The 15,665-nt window shown below is 36.6% G+C and overlaps 2 protein-coding genes across 2 annotated transcripts; both read right to left on the bottom strand.

The window, feature by feature from the left end:
• Positions 1–1,206: 1,206 nt before the first annotated feature.
• On the bottom strand, positions 1,207–1,883 carry LOC104877546 (uncharacterized). The gene is made up of 2 exons (XM_019217107.2): positions 1,676–1,883; positions 1,207–1,590 (listed from the first exon to the last, which is right to left on the bottom strand). The coding sequence occupies exons 1-2, from the start codon at positions 1,826–1,828 to the stop codon at positions 1,285–1,287; spliced, it is 459 nt and encodes a 152-aa protein (XP_019072652.2). The 5' UTR covers positions 1,829–1,883; the 3' UTR covers positions 1,207–1,284.
• Positions 1,884–2,101: 218 nt separating this feature from the next.
• Positions 2,102–3,314, bottom strand: LOC109121755 (putative F-box/LRR-repeat protein At5g54820). The gene is made up of 2 exons (XM_059735473.1): positions 2,406–3,314; positions 2,102–2,185 (listed from the first exon to the last, which is right to left on the bottom strand). The coding sequence occupies exons 1-2, from the start codon at positions 3,312–3,314 to the stop codon at positions 2,102–2,104; spliced, it is 993 nt and encodes a 330-aa protein (XP_059591456.1).
• Between the last annotated feature and the right edge of the window lie 12,351 nt (positions 3,315–15,665).

Below are 15,665 nucleotides of genomic sequence, written 5' to 3'. Positions count from 1 at the left end.
ACAAGATTTCAATAACCATAAAAAATTATTATCTTTTTTTTTTTTTTTTTAACTTCTATAGTAGTGCATAGTCCCACATCTATGACTAGCATTTGAGCTAAGCATATATTAAGCTATTTAATAGCATAAGGTAATGGTTAAGACCATCATAAAAAAAATAAAGGTTATAAAATTATAATTGAAAATGCCAAATCTATTAGACTCTTATATATAACTTATGGTTACAATGACTTAAAATTAAATCGTTATATGAAAGGATTTCTATACTGGTAAAAAATAATTATCTTAATTTCCTAACTTTTGTAGTGCATGGTGCCCTATCTATAGTGTAGAGTTACTGCATGATCCCCTATCTATAGTTAGAGTTACCATCGTAATAAAAAATGACATCATTAATGAACTTGATCTTATATATGTAAAACGTATACACCCGTCACGAGGACCTAAAAACCTATTATAGAAAAGGATTTCACAAACGATAAAAAATCATTATCTTTCTTGACTTTTATAATAGTACATAGTCTCATATCTATGATGTTCAAACTACATGTGTATTAAGCTCTTTACTTGAACTTGTATAGCAAAGATGATGGTTATACAAAAGGATTTGATGACAATATTATTCTTTCTTGACTTTTGAAGTAGTGTATAGTTTAATCTATAGAATAGAGTTCTCTTTAGTGCATAGTAGAATGATTAAAACCATCATAAAAGTAAATAAAAAAGATTACAATTATAATTTGAAATTATGAATAATCATTAAACTCTTACACATGACATAGAATACCATTAGAGAAAGAATTTTTTTGGTCAAAATCATTATTTTTCTTGACTTCCAAAATAGATCATAGTTTCACATTCACGGCATCAGGGTTATATAGATGTCTAATGGTAAGTTTTGTAGTAGAAAGAATAATTTTTTAAAAACTCTACAAATCATAATAAAAAATGATCAATATATTAAACTTATGTATATATGAAATATGACTTTTAAATTTTTAATGACCTAGAAAACCGTTAAAACAGTTTGAACAACGGTATAGAGATCATTACCCTTTTTGGATTTGTATACTAGTCCATAGTCTCACATCTATAATATGAGCTATAGGTTGTTCGCAAGCTCTTTAGTAGCATAAGTAAATGAACAAAAGCTTTATTGATCTATTTATCGAGAAATCTATCATCTAATATATATTTAAATATATCGAGAAAATTCATGAAAAAATTACAATAACATGATTGAGCAAATAATATTAATAACTAATTACTGGTTCTCGATCCCATTTATGAAATCAATATCTGCAGCCCAGAAGAGGCTCTTGCATAATATTGCAACATTTCTGCCCACGATCGAGAATTCGATTCAGTATCAGCGTCTCCATGACCCATTTGCTTCTTCAGAATGATATTTAATGTCTCCATGACATGGCCATGGCGAAGCAGGTATTTTACAAGTAGCAGTTCATTAGGTTCCCCTCCAACGCCCTTCATCTCCACTATCCTTAGGGTTTCTATCATACAGGGGGAAACCGGTTCCTGTTGCCTCCAGAATACATTGTTACCTCGAAGCTCAGATGGTGGCGCATAATCCTAGAAAAAAAAACACCAGATTATTATTTATGAGTTCAACATGAAAGAAATTCTTTGTCAATCATTCACAGAGATGGATACTCACAGGGAATATTCTTCCAGGGACTATTTCAATGGTTAGAATCTGTAATCTTCGGCAGCTACTCAGTAAGAAAGCGAATCCATAAGATTCATATTCATGGACTGCTGTCCTCACTGTCAAGTGTGTTAGAAATTGAAGATGCTGCCACAATGGCATCCTCTCCGATGAAAAAGGCAGTTGCTGTATATATTGTTAGAATAAATGTGGATCCACATCATTAACCATTGTTCAGGATTTAGCTATCCATATATATATATATATATATATGATTGCTGATTGATTTAGAGTATGGACTACCTTATGTGTAGAGCCCAATGCCATCACAGGCCTTAGATGATCGGCCTAAGACTCGTGAGATCCAATAACCCAAAGGGTATAATCCCTAAGGCAGGAGGGTATATAAAGGTTAAATGTCTGTTCTTCAGATAATTACATCTTTTGAATAAAGAACAGTACCCGTTCTCTCCCACTCCCATCAGGGAGAATACTGAGAAAGATGGTGCCCTCCACAGCCTTTAGAAGATCCATACATCTTCAACAAAATCAAAATGGACTCCGGTATGTTTTAAATCTAAAGGAAAAGACATGTTTGAATGAATTTGTGTTTTGGTGTTAATGGAGAACAAACTTCAAACATGTATATGTATCAGTTTCTTCAGACTATATATGTTTGCTTACCGAGAAAAAAAAAGATGGAAAAAAGAAAATCCAGGATCAGTAGAGGAAGTTGTACCTGAAGCATGAAACTACAAACAGTTAAAGTAGTGCATTTGAGATCTCCAAGGAGTTCCCGAATAACATCACCATAAGTGCCCTCATAGTCGATATCAGGCTCAAGCCCGAAGTCCAGCTCTACCTTCTCCACAGGAGGTTGGTTCAAAAAGACGAACTCAGACACTGCTCCTGAGTAGCTCAAGGATCGCAACAATGGCGCCCCAACAGTGAACCGATAGATAAAAGCGCACTTATCCATGACCAGACTCCGAAGCTTCAGCTTCGGCCCAGAAATGACAGGATCATCTAAATTCCAACACTTTTTCAAGCTTAGACTCTCAAGCAATGGACAGTTCACCAACAAGGCACTCAGAGCAAAACTTTTAAGTTCACTCCATCCAATTGACAGATCCTTGAGTGCAGTAAAAGTATTAAACCTCGAAACATGGAAACTGCAAGAATAGAGCCTCAAAGACTCAAGAACCCCATTTCTGTAAACGCAAGATGGTAAAGCAAATGAGGGAGGAGGTTCATCAGAATTGTATTCACCCCATGCTGGATCACAGAAGTCAAGATCCAGCCTTTTGACGCCATGGGCAATAGCAAACCTAACACAGTTCTCCATCTCAAGCTGGTACTGTTTGGGGTTCGAGAAAGCTAGGCGGAACATGTCTAACACTGGCTCTTGGTAGTCAAGTATCCACTGCCTCACAAAATAGATGAAATCCCTCCTACATAATTCTCTTTCCTCTCTTGATTCCACTTCTCTCATGAATAGGGTCTCGTCAAATTCGATGTTCTTTGTTGAACGCCATAGATGGCGCCATCTCTGGGACAAGACGCTGGTTCTGGCAGCGTCCCTAAAGGCCAAGTAGGAGATGATAAGCACGATAATGGGGTCTGGCAAAAATGAGAAGTAGTCTTCCATGGGAAGATGAATGAAGTAGAAAGAATATTGAAAAAAATCTATGGAGAATTATTGGATAGGTATTGATGCAGAATAGTAGTGATTTTATAGTGAAGGATGGGGTGTAACACATCTGTAATTCAGCATCTATCTGTAATATATTCAAGGGTTCATCTCTAGTTTATTTCCAGAATTGCTCCTCTGCATTTATTCTTAAATTATTTTCTATTTGGGTCTTTAATTTATTTCTAAAAATGTATAATATTTCTTAAAATTACAAGGGAAAACAATATATATTCCTTCTATCACTTACCATATATACGGGGTGTTTCTTCTTAGGTAAATTAAGAACTCACTTTTATACGCATATATATCATTAATTCAGTCCATTAACTTTTTTGAAAAAAAAAAAATTCAATCATAAATTGTATCCAAATGTGTACTAAGTTCTGTCAAATTTGATTCAGACTACCCCCATTCCCATACTAAATAAGTTTCTAATACAATAGATATTTTCAATTAATTTGTTCATTAGGTACATGAGTTTCTTATTAATTTTTGACAAAAAAATTCCTGATAAAATGGTTTATTAGACAACCGTTATGATTTAGGGTTGAGGGTTGATGTTACTTGTAAAGAAGTTCAAGAGTTGAATTGAACTACAGGTGAATATAAGGAGTCATGACTTTTGTAATTTACCTCTTTTAAACTATAGATAAGAACAATTTTTTAATTATATGAATTTGATTTAGAATCATACCTTTTTTACATTTACTAAAACTTTGTAAAGTAATGGAGGTATTAATACCATAATGGCACTTGAGGATGTTTTTTAATTAAGGACATTTAATATAGATTTCTTAAATTTACAAATGAGGCCATAAAATCTAGGAAATCTATATTGGGGGTGGGAAACTAACCTAATCTAATCTGACTTAAACAATAATTTGAAAATAATTATTTTCAAAGTATTTTCAAACTAACCTTTTTAACTTAAAAAGTATTTATGAAAAAACATTGGTGTTTAACAAAATTAAGGAAACACTTTCAAAAATTTGAAAACTTATTAATAATGTTGGTAAATCATTTATAGTTTTTTTAGAGCAACATTTAACTATTGATTCTTCTAAAAACACTTTAAGAGAAAACAGTTTGAATACAAATATTCCTAAATGCACTCAAAACCTAATAAATCCTTCTGTTATGTCTAAAAAAAAAATTAATTAGCTTAAATATATGAATTTAAAAGCAAAATTCATAAATTTGTTATAAGTTAAAAGCTCATTTGATAGTGATTTTGGGAAGCGCTTCTAATATTTTTAATACTTGAAATTTTTTATTATTCAAGTGTTATAATGGTTAAAAACATTTTTTAGAATCACTATCAAACACACTAAATACCTTCAACTCAAGGAATAGGATGATATTAAGAGCTTTATTGGATTTAGAACATTTGAGCAATCACAGAACAAGTATGGTAATACAAGCCATGTCCTTCGTTACTTTACCATATAAATGTCTAAAGAAAGAAAAGGATACACCAAATCTCATGTAACTTGAAAGGAAACACAAATACATGAAAACTAATACAATTAAGGATACATATTATACATAGGAAAGGAAATTAAATTCTCAAATAGAATGTAATTTAAGAACAAAAATCCAGAGGACGCGATTCTTGAAATAAACAAGAGGTGTGCACCCTTGAAGCTATTATCCATGGCAAAACCAAATACAGATGTGTCTCATCCAACATTCACCACAAAAACACTACTATTGCTTTCACCTTAATTTGTGCATCAATGTTCTATCTATTAATCTCCATATATATATATATATATATTCAGGATTCTTTCTACTCCATTATTCTTCATACGGCTGACTATTTCACATTTTTGCTAGGCCCGGCCCCTTTGTCTTCCTTACCATCTTACTTGGGCTTTTAAGGTTGGTGGAACCGTGCAAGAGCCAGCGTCTTGTCTCAGAGATGGCAGGCAACAAAAACCATTAATGTTGACAAGGAGGGAGTAATATCAAGAGAGGAAAAAGAAAATGTGCAGGTGGAATTTCACTGATTTTCTGGGGCAGTGGATTCTTATAAATTACCAAGAACCGGAGGAAGAGAAGTTTTGTCTAGCTTCCTTAAACCCCAGGGAGTATCAACTTGACTTTGGCCTTGAGACTGACATAGACTATGACTGGCACATATCACATATGGTGATGTTATTCACAAACTCCTTCAAGATTCTGAAATGCATGCGCCATGGATGTATTCTCTGTAAAATAACATAGTCTGAATTTGAATCTTATGGATTGCCCAAGAATTCAGATTCTAACCATTGAAATCGTCCCAGGAAGAACTTTTCCTCTGGTTATCTCTGTACAAGATTGACAAAAAAAGACTGTTTCATGTTAAATTTTGAAGCATTATCTCACAAATAATTATTTGCATGCCTTTTTGTTATTATTATTGGTTCCCTTCTACATCAGGATTACGCACCTCCATTTGAGCTTCTCGGAAATCTATTCATTCCGTAGGCAACAGGAACCAGTTTCCCCTGGCATAAAGCATGATAGAAACCTGAGGGTACGTAGTGGAGATTAAGGGCTTGGAGCCAAATGAAATGCAACTTTTGTAAAAATACCTGCTACTCCGTGCCATGTCATGGAGACGTTAAATATCATTGTTAAGAAGGAAGCAAGCAGGTCATATATAGCTGGGGATGTGCAGAAAGTTAATTGAACAAGCATAGGACCAATCTTTAACAATTTCGTTTCTTTAGTATATAACAGAATTAGAACATTTTGGTCCCTGGTGCCCCATATTTAACACATTAAGAACAGTTGATATAACAATATTATTTTAGTTTTTCGATAAAAAAAATGTCAATTATAGGCTTCTTGATCATAAAAATACTGATCTCGATTATGAAAAGGTGCAATATTATATATGCAAGAGCCTCTCCTCACCTGTAAATATCAATCTTAATTAAGATCAATAATCGATGACTAGGAATGGAATTAACGTTCAATCATGTGTGGTTTCATTAATAAAGCCCCCATCCATTTACCTATGCTACTAAAGAGCTTACCAACATATGTGTGGCTCCACACTTTTTGTGTAAGGGTCTAATAAGGGTCTTTAGATCGTTAAAAACCAAATGTTCTGCAAACACCCTTTCTTCTTTATCAATTTCATTCTCTAGCTTCCTTTTGATTTAAAATAAAGAAGATATTTAACAAAATTTATAATTAATGGTGGTTAAATGCATTTTGCCTAAATTAATGAAACGAGGTGAGTGAAATTTACCCGTGAAATAAGTTTGGCTTCTTGTACTTAACAAATATGGTTAGATAAGCAGCTGATATGAAATGGAGAGAATGGGAGGCGGTAGATGTTGGTTCGCTGTGGATTCGAAGTCTTTCAAGATTTCAATCAACTTTATTGGGGAGAAGCTTCGTGGTATCATCTTGGAGAGAAGTAGAGATTTCTCCTCTTGGATAAGGTTTGGAAATTCTAGTTTGAGGTGCTTGTTGGAGGGAGTGGCAGTTTGCTGTAGGGAGGAGAGGCTTGGGAAAGTTGTAAAAAGTTGGGAAAATGAGGAAAGAAGATTTAGATTGGAAAGGCTAGCTAACGAGGCGGGGAGATACATTTTTTCCTTTATTCATGAGCTGGAAGCGAAGAGGTTCTGTTTGGTATTTTCGGAGGGCAGAGGGATTCTAGAGGGATGGGTTTTGCTAGCTGACAAACTTCTTTCTCTTGGTATTTTTCTTCCTACTGAAGACGAGGTGGGCTTAGGCATTGCAGATGTCAAAGAAGGAAGGAGAGGTGAAGTCCAGGCTGAGGAAGAGGAGAAAAACGGTCTTTCGTTGAGGTTACGAAGGCAAAGGTGGGAAGAATAGGAGATGCAATGTGGCTTCAACTTGGGGGCAGAGCCTTGAGGAGTAGGGATGAGCAATTGGGACGTTGTTTGGTGGCACGGTAGGGAGAAGAGGCAACTTGATGTCCGGATTTAGCTTGGTTAAGGAGATGGGGAATGCGTCTCTAGAATTTGAAAAGGGGAGTGGGTTTTTCGAATTTGGGAGGTGGCTTATTTCTTATAGAATTTGAGGTTGCAAAGGAAGATGAAAGAGTGCTACGAAGGGGGATTCAACGTTTTAAGGACAAGACATTTAATCTAGAGAGGTGGGGACCCAAGGTAGGTTGTCTTCAACTCGAAGTTCATGCAAATCACTATTGGGTGAGGGCGGCGGGGCTACCTTTAAATTTATGGAACCATAAGGTGTTCAGAAAGTTGGGGAATAACTGTGAAGAGTTGGTTGCTGTGGATGATGACACAACTAAGTTCGAGTAGCTTTAGTGGGTTGGGCTTTTAGTGAGGACGGAATGGAAAGATTTACCTAGGTAGTTACAGTTGGTGGTGGGTTCCTTATGTTTTACAATCCAACCATGATGGGAAGTGCCACCTTGGGTGTCGGTGGTGGTGTTGGCGCAAGTGAAGGAGTGATCGAAGATTAAAGATGAGGGAGTTTTGGATTCACATGTGGGGAGTAGCGTGAGGCCATAGCGGGAGCAAGTGCAGACTCTAGGGGATGGAGTAGTGGGACCAGTTGGTGAAGGCAGAGCTGAGCAGGTGAGAGTTGTTTCTGATATGTATGGCATGGGTATGGCTGGGGGTGTCGAGGCATGTGCAGGAAAAGATGGGAAGAGAAATGGAGTAGTTAAGGATACGAGTGTTTGTTCAGATGTTGGAGTGAGATTAAGGGGGAAAGGAAGTGGGCCTAGGTTTTGGGCCAAGTCAGACAAGGTGAGAAGCAACGAGCAATTGGGAACCTAGGTTTCTTGTTTGCGGGTTGTCGTCAAGATTAGGCCCGTGGCCCTCTTTAAGGGCCAGTGGGCCTGGGGGCTTGAGCTAAGCCAACTCTCCAACCGTTAGTCAAGTGAGTTTGACCTAGATGACTGTCGTTGAAGGCTTAAATGGGGTTAGGGCTCCTGTTGTTGAGACTTCGTGTTTGGAGAGGAGGCTCGTTGAAGCAATTCTCAGTGCTACGTCGTTGGCTGAAGCAAGAGAAAAGTCTAGAGCAGATGAGTTCCTGTTGGAGGAAACTTTTAGGTACTCCCATTCCAAGTCTTGCTTTTTTCTTAGCCTTAGGGTTGAGGTTCTTCTTTTTCTTCTTCTTTCTGTTGGGGGGGGGGGGAAGAGGTGGTGGTTGCTGATCGGGACCTTGTGGTGTTCAAGGGGTCGTCCTTTGTGAACGGAGAGGGGTCGGTTGACCCATTGAGGGTAATCTGGGTAGCTGAGAGTGAGAGAGGAGTTTCGATTGATCTAGAAAAAGGAGCCAAGGAGTATGATGGGAAAGTGTTACTGGCAAAAGATGTGGAAAGACTTTTGGAGGAGAAAAAAAATGAGTGTTTTGGGTTCATGGATGAACGGTAGTTTCGTGTAACTCTATTGTTGTTTGGGTATGCCTACTGAGGGGTTTGAGAGGGAAATTTTGTTGATTTTGATAAGAATGGAAAAGAGGAAAAATTTTAAGGGTAATTCGGCCGAAAAAAAAAAATCTAAAAGGCTTCTAGATCATAGAGGGAATTGAAAAAACTCGAGTGCTCAGTGAATTACAGTGGTGCTAGGAGGAATGCAGAGGTACTTCAATTTGCTAATTGAAGTTGGTGTCTTGTTGGTACTGAGAGGTGAGCAGGGTTTTGCTATGCTTGTGTAATGAAGTTAAGATTATTATCATGGAACGTAAGATGAGCTAATGATTATGAGAAAAGAAAGGTGATCCAGACGTTCATTAAGGATCAAAAGGTGGATTTGGTGTGCTTGTTAGAGACTAAGATGTAAGAGATGTCAAAGAGGATAGTTAGGAGCCTCGACATGGGAAGATGTTTAGAATAGGGGGTCGTCAACTCGAGGGGAGCCTCTGGAGGAGTGTTGGTGTTCTGGGATAATAGGGTGTTATAGTTATTGGAGGCGGAAGTGGGGACTTTCTCAGTGTCTTGTCGGTTTAAAAACTGTGAGGATGATTTTTGTTGGAACTTCATTGGGGTCTATGGTCCTACACTGAAGAAAGAGAAAGTAGATTTCTGGGATGAATTAGGTACGGTGAGAGGGTTATAGGGTGGCCCTTGGTGTGTGGCAGGTGATTTTAATGTGGTTAGGTTCCTTGTGGAAAGCAGTAGGGGAGGTAGACTAACCTACTTAATGAGGATATTCTCGAAGATTATCGAGGATTTAGAGTTGAGGGACTTGCCTTTGCAAGGAGGTTCTTTCACTTGGAAGGGTAGGTTGAATAATCAATCTCATTCTAGGCTTGATTGGTTTCTGGTCTCGAATGAGGGAGAAGTTCACTTTATAGGGGCTGTGCAGTGTGTTCTTCTTAAGCCGGTTTCAACATTTTCCAATTCTTCTAGATGAGGAATGAGTAAGGAGAGACCCGATGCCTTTTAGATTCGAGAATATGTGGTCGAATGAGAAGGGCTTCAAGGATAAGGTGCACGCTTGGTGTGAAGGTCTCAGTTTTAGTGGGTCTGCTAGCTTTGTGTTGGCAGCTAAGTTGAAAGCTCCGGAGTTGTTATTGAAAGACTAGAATATGTTGGATTTCGGTAAAGTGGAAGTCAATAAGGTTTTGGCTTTGAATCAGGTGGACTTCTAGGACAAAGTAGAGTTAACTTGACCTCTTACTGTTCATGAATTGGAAGAAAGGAGATGAGCAAATGAGAAATTTAAAAAGTGGGTTTTTCTGGAAGAAATTTCATGGAGGTAGAAATCAAGGGAAGTTTGGTTGAGAGAGGGGGATAGGAACACTAATTACTTCCATAAGATGGCTAATGCTCACAAGAGGAGGAACATGATGTCCTGAGTCAAAATAAATGGTTCTTGGTTAACAAAAGAGAATAATGTTAGAGATGGGATGGTGAATGAGTTTAAGTTGTTGTCCGCTGTAGGAGGATGGAGACCCAACATAAGTGGGATGTCTTTTGAGAGGTTGGAGGTTGTGGAAGCAGCTAGGTTGGAGGAGTCATTTTTGGAGTAGGAGGTGCTGGAAGCTCTTAAAGGCTTTTGTGGGGACAAAGTGCCTGAGCCTGATGGTTTTACTATGGATTTTTGGCAATTTTCTTGGGATTTTGTGAAGAAAGAGGGTCTTGGGGTTTTTTTAAGGAGTTTCATGACAATAGTCGGTTTGTTAAAAGTTTGAATACAATTTTCCTTATTTTGATCCCAAAAAAAAGGGGAGCAGAAGACTTAAGGGACTTCAGGCCTATTAATTTGGTGGTCTAGCCAATAGGCTAAAGTTGGTGGTGGGTAAGGTAGTCTTTAAGGCTCAAAATGCCTTTGTGGAAGGAAAACAAATTTTGGATGTTATCCTTGTTGCTAATGAAGTTATAGATTTGATTTTGAAGAGTAATGAAGGGGCGATGATGTGTAAGCTAGATATAGAAAAGACATATGATCATGAGGACTGATCCTTCTTGTTTTCAGTCATGAGTATGATGGGTTTTGGGGATAAATGGATTCGGTGGATGCAATGGTATATTTCCACAGCCAACTTTTCTGTTTTGGTTAATGGGTCTTCTTCAGGTTTCTTCCAAAGTTCTAGGGGTTTAAGGCAAGATGACCCCTTCTCTCCATGCCTATTTGTGTTGACTGTGGAGGCTTTTAGTTGTCTCCTAAAGAGTGTAGTAAATGGGGGGTTTTTTGTTAGCCTGCAAGGCGAAGAGGTGGTGAAGGGGTTCAGGTGTCTCACTTACTTTTCGCTGATGATACTTTGGTTTTTTATAGGCTCCTAAGGATCAATTGTTGTATTTAAGTTGGATTCTAATGTGGTTTAAGGCCATGTTTGGGTTGAGAATTAATCTGGACAAAAATGAGCTAATCCCGATGGGTGGTGTTGAAAACACGAAGCCCTTGGCTGTAGATCTTGGATGTAAGGTTGGAAGTCTTCCATCCACTTATTTGGGATTGACATTAGGTACACTTCATAGATCTGTGATTGTCTAGGATGGAGTGGGGAGAAAATGCGGAAGAAGTTGGCTAGATGGAAGAGCCAATACATTTTCAAATGAGGAAGGATCACCTTTGTGAAACCAAGGTTTGGTTAATCTTGATTTTGGTGATAACAAAACAAGGTTTAGAACTAATGATCATATTTCAAGTGTGATTAGGCAAGACAATTTTCAAAGTGGCAATCACAAAGACAAATCAAGCCAAGGAGAACCTCAAGAAGAAGAAGACCACCTCAAAGAGAAGTGTTTTTCAAGACCCAAGCATCATAAGATCTCTTTGTAAGGTTGTTGGTGCACTAGGACTTTCATGCATTTCATTTTTTATTTATGCACCAAAATCATCCAAGAGTAATATTGTTTTAAATATCTTAAGAATTGGATGATTTCATGTTTTCAACTAAAACATTGTGTTAAATATCTTTCAAACTTGTTTTAAAAGGTTTTAAGTTGAAAAAGTTGGCTGTTGAGCCAAAAAACGGCTCAACCGGTTGAACTGGGTGAGAAATCGGTCAACCGCAAGCTCAACCGGTAGAGGTCCAGGTCGACCCATAGCTCAACCGGTTGAGGCTCGAGTAAACCCCCAGCTCAACCGGTCGAGGGTGTAAAAAACTTTCTTTTTCTTCCAGAACGGTTGTTCAACCGGTCAAGGTTGAACCTCAACCGGTCGAGGTCCGGTTGAGGCCCAACGGTCACATGCCAAGCATTAAATGCTAATGGCTAGTCAACTGGTCGAACCCCTAACGGCTAGTTTGACTTTTTTCTTCTATAAAAAGGCTTCAATCTTCATTGTTTCAAGAGCTTAACCTTCCCAAATCTTTCTTGATTATATTTGAGCCTTGGAAGAGTGTTTTTGAGTGCACCATTGTTCTAAAACTTGCATATCCTTAGTGCACCTTTCAATCCTAGTTTTCTTGTATCAATTGAGTTTAAAGTTTTTGTGCTAGGATTTTTGTGAGATCTTTTATTTGCAAATCCTTGAGAGGAAGTTGTTCAAGAGTTGGATATCTCTTAAGAAGTGTAAAGGGTGCTTGGAGCCAAAAGTTCAAGAGGCTGAATTGGAACCATAATATAATTGTATTGCTTGAAGGCTTGGTTTGGAAGCCTTGAATTAGTGGAACCTCAAGCTCGGGATTGAAGCTAGAGGAGAGTGGATGTAGGCCAGGTTGCGCCGAACCACTATAAACTCTTGTGTTTGCATTCTCTCTTCCCTACTCTTTGATTTATATGTAATTGTCTACATATTGTTTATTATATACTTGCATATAATTGTCTCTTGCATTCACTTGTTTAAATTTACGAAAAGAGACCATCATCCTATTCACCCCCCCTCTAGGGTTATTACCATAGGTTGGATTAGCCTAATATTTCTAACAACCTTAATTCAGAGCACTTTGGCGAGTATGCCCATTTACTTCATGTCTGTGCTTTCTATGCCCAGAAATGTCAGATTGAGGATAAAGCAGATTCAGATGGATTTTTTGTGGGGAAATGGGACCCTTGAGCGAAAACCTCATCTTGTTCAGTGGTGTTTGGTTTGCCTAGATAAAAGCAAAGAGGGGTTGGGGGTAAAATGTCTTTCTACCATCAATAAGGTTCTTTTGTGTAAATGGACCTAAAAATTTGCAAATAAGAGAGAGACCTTTTGGAATCAAGTGATTTAAGGGAAAATATGGGGAGGAGCAAGGGAGTTGGTGTTCTAAGGAAGTGGGGGATGGGTATAGTGTGGGGTTATGGAAAACTTTTAGGAAGGAGTGGATTGTTGTGAGCAGTCGGCTCTATTTTATGGTGGGGAATGGGCAAAGGATGAAATTCTGGAAAGATAAATGGTGTGAGGATGAACCTCTATGTGTTTCTTTTCCCTTTTTATTTGCTTTAGTTGTCTTCAAAGATGCTTGGGTAAAATATGTGTGGTGTTCCAATGAGGGTGAGGGAAGTTGGAGCCTGCATTTTTCTAGACCTTTTAATGATTGGGAGATGGATAAGGTGTGCAGGTTCTTTTCGGGCCTTAATGGGAAAGGTGTTCAACAGGCAGTGGAAGATAAGGTGATTTGGAGAGATACTAAATGTGGGAAGTTTTTGTTAAGTCTCTCTACAAATCATTAGTTTTAGGCCCTCCAACCTCTTTCCCTTTGTCAACCATTTGGAAAGTTTATGTGCAGCCTAAGGCAAGTTTTTTTGGGTAGGAAGCAACGTAGGGAAAGACTCTTACCTTGGATCAACTTCAGAAGAGAGGATGACCTTTAGCGAACAAATGCTATATTTGTCAAAGGCGCAAAGAATCAATAGATCACATTTTTTTCCATTGCGCTAAGGCAAGGGCTCTTTGGGCATTGCTTTGCTCTTTTTTTGGGGTGCAGTGGGTGTTGTCATCCATAGTTAAGGCGACACTTCTGGGATGGGACGGGTCTTTTGTGGGAAAAAAAAGGAAGGGAGTTTGGAAAGCAAGCCCTTTGTGTCCTTTTTGGATGGTTTGGAAGGCAATGAACAAAGTTGCTTTTGAGGAAAAAAAGTTGTCAATCCAAAGACTTAAGAATTCTTTTGTATATTTCCTTTGGTTGAAGACAAAACTGTTTATAAAAGATGGTTCTTCGACTTTAGTTGATTTTATTGATTGGGTGGGAACCCGTTGAGGGTGGAGTTCGGGCTACACCTTTATCCTTGGCTTCCAGTTAGGGAGTGGAGGGTGTTTTTTCTTTGTAATCTTTAAGTCGCTACTTTGACGGTTTTTTAATACAATTTTTTCCTTTACTTATAAAAAAATATAAAAAAAATTACCTATGAATTAGAATTAATGCTAGTATTCTCTAATATCAAAACATATAATTTGAAACTAAAAAATAAATAAGAGGAAGTTGAAACAAGTAAAAAAATTATTTACTACATAGTTATCATTGTATTTTTTATTATTAGGAATAAAACCCATCAATTTCTTTCTTTTCCATTTTTTATTAAGTCTAATGAAAAAATTACAAATCCTACCTAGATATTGTTTTATACAACGTCAAAGGATTCTTATGATTTTAAAATGTGTGTCCAAGGTTAAAAAAAGTTTATAATATATAATGTCATAACTTTTTCTTATATTCAATGTAAAATGTCATAATTACCTTCATGTAAATACAATATCTTTGTTGTATCCCATAGGATTATAGGTCTAATAGAAAAACATCCTTAAAGGGCCAATCAAACTATCACATTGGATTGTGGTTTAACTCTAATTCCATTTGTAATGACCTCTTTCAATTATGTAAATATTATTTGCTTTGAGCCCAAAAGATCCCAACAACTTCAAAACACGTTTATAAGGTAAAGATCAATCCATACATACTCAAGATTAAGAGTTTTTTTCCCTATCTGATGTGAAATTATCACATTAATAACTTTTCATACATAAATTCATAATGGTAAGATTCCCACATAAAATCTATGATAAATGAAAATAAAATCTCCCATGAATATTATTGTCTTAAATGAACAATTTAAGTTTCACACACAAAGTTTATGATAAATGAAAATAAAGATTTCCCCGGAATAAGACATGTACCAAATGAACATTTGACATATGTAGGGAAAATTTTCTTGTTAAATTGAAATATTGGTGGAAATTTAAATTATAAGTCATTCATATATGCATGTTTGTGAAAAAACACTGAACATTGATCCATGTTCACCTTCATCCTCCATTTTTTTTTATAAAAGTGAGAAAAACATATGAAGATTATATTTGATATAAAGGCACTAAAGAAAGAAAAGAAAGATTAAAAAAATTATTCTCTTTAACATGAAAAAAAAAAAAAAAAATTAGTTAAGAGATTTTTGTATTTTCAAATCATTTAATATAGAAGAAAAAAAAGAGTGAAATATGCTTAAAAATACATGTAAATATGATTTATTACCTTTAAATCTATTTTTCATTTTCCTCCTCCTTTTACTTTTTTTTTCTATTTTCTTTCCCTCTTATTTTTTCATATAAATTTTCTCATAATCAAATGTTAAAAAAGGAAAAATGTTAAAAGATATTCCTCCCCATTTTCCTTAAATAAGGATACAAATGAGAGAAGGTTACCCAAAATGCACTCCTCTATCTGAATTTTTTTTTTTTTCAACTTTTTCATAAACAATCAAACTAGAAAAAAAAAAAATTTACACCCTTCTGTTTCCTCGTATTTTCAACAAATGGAAAGAAGCATTTTAGAATCAAAATTGACTCAAAATACTATGTAAATTGTTCTACAAATGGAAAGCATATACATTTTGCTAAGCTTCTCTTTTAACCTTCGAGAATAGAAAAGGGTAGGTGTAATATAAGAAATCAACCTTTACCAACAGTTCTAGGAGTAACATTCTGAAATGAAAGGAAGTGG

This window comes from Vitis vinifera, chromosome 19 (assembly GCF_030704535.1).
Source record: "Vitis vinifera cultivar Pinot Noir 40024 chromosome 19, ASM3070453v1".
Taxonomy (NCBI): domain Eukaryota; kingdom Viridiplantae; phylum Streptophyta; class Magnoliopsida; order Vitales; family Vitaceae; genus Vitis; species Vitis vinifera.
Note: the sequence above shows the minus strand (reverse complement) of the source record. Positions and strands in the feature narration are given on the sequence as shown.

Coding starts and splice junctions, on each gene's coding strand:
- LOC104877546 (XM_019217107.2), bottom strand. CDS start 1,828: ATGCCATTGTGGCAGCATCTTCAATTTCTAACACACTTGACAGTGAGG. Junction 1,591..1,675: donor TCCCTGGAAGAATATTCCCT/GTGAGTATCCAT, acceptor TTTTTTTTCTAG/GATTATGCGCCACCATCTGA.
- LOC109121755 (XM_059735473.1), bottom strand. CDS start 3,314: ATGGAAGACTACTTCTCATTTTTGCCAGACCCCATTATCGTGCTTATC. Junction 2,186..2,405: donor TTTGTAGTTTCATGCTTCAG/GTACAACTTCCT, acceptor GATCTTCTAAAG/GCTGTGGAGGGCACCATCTT.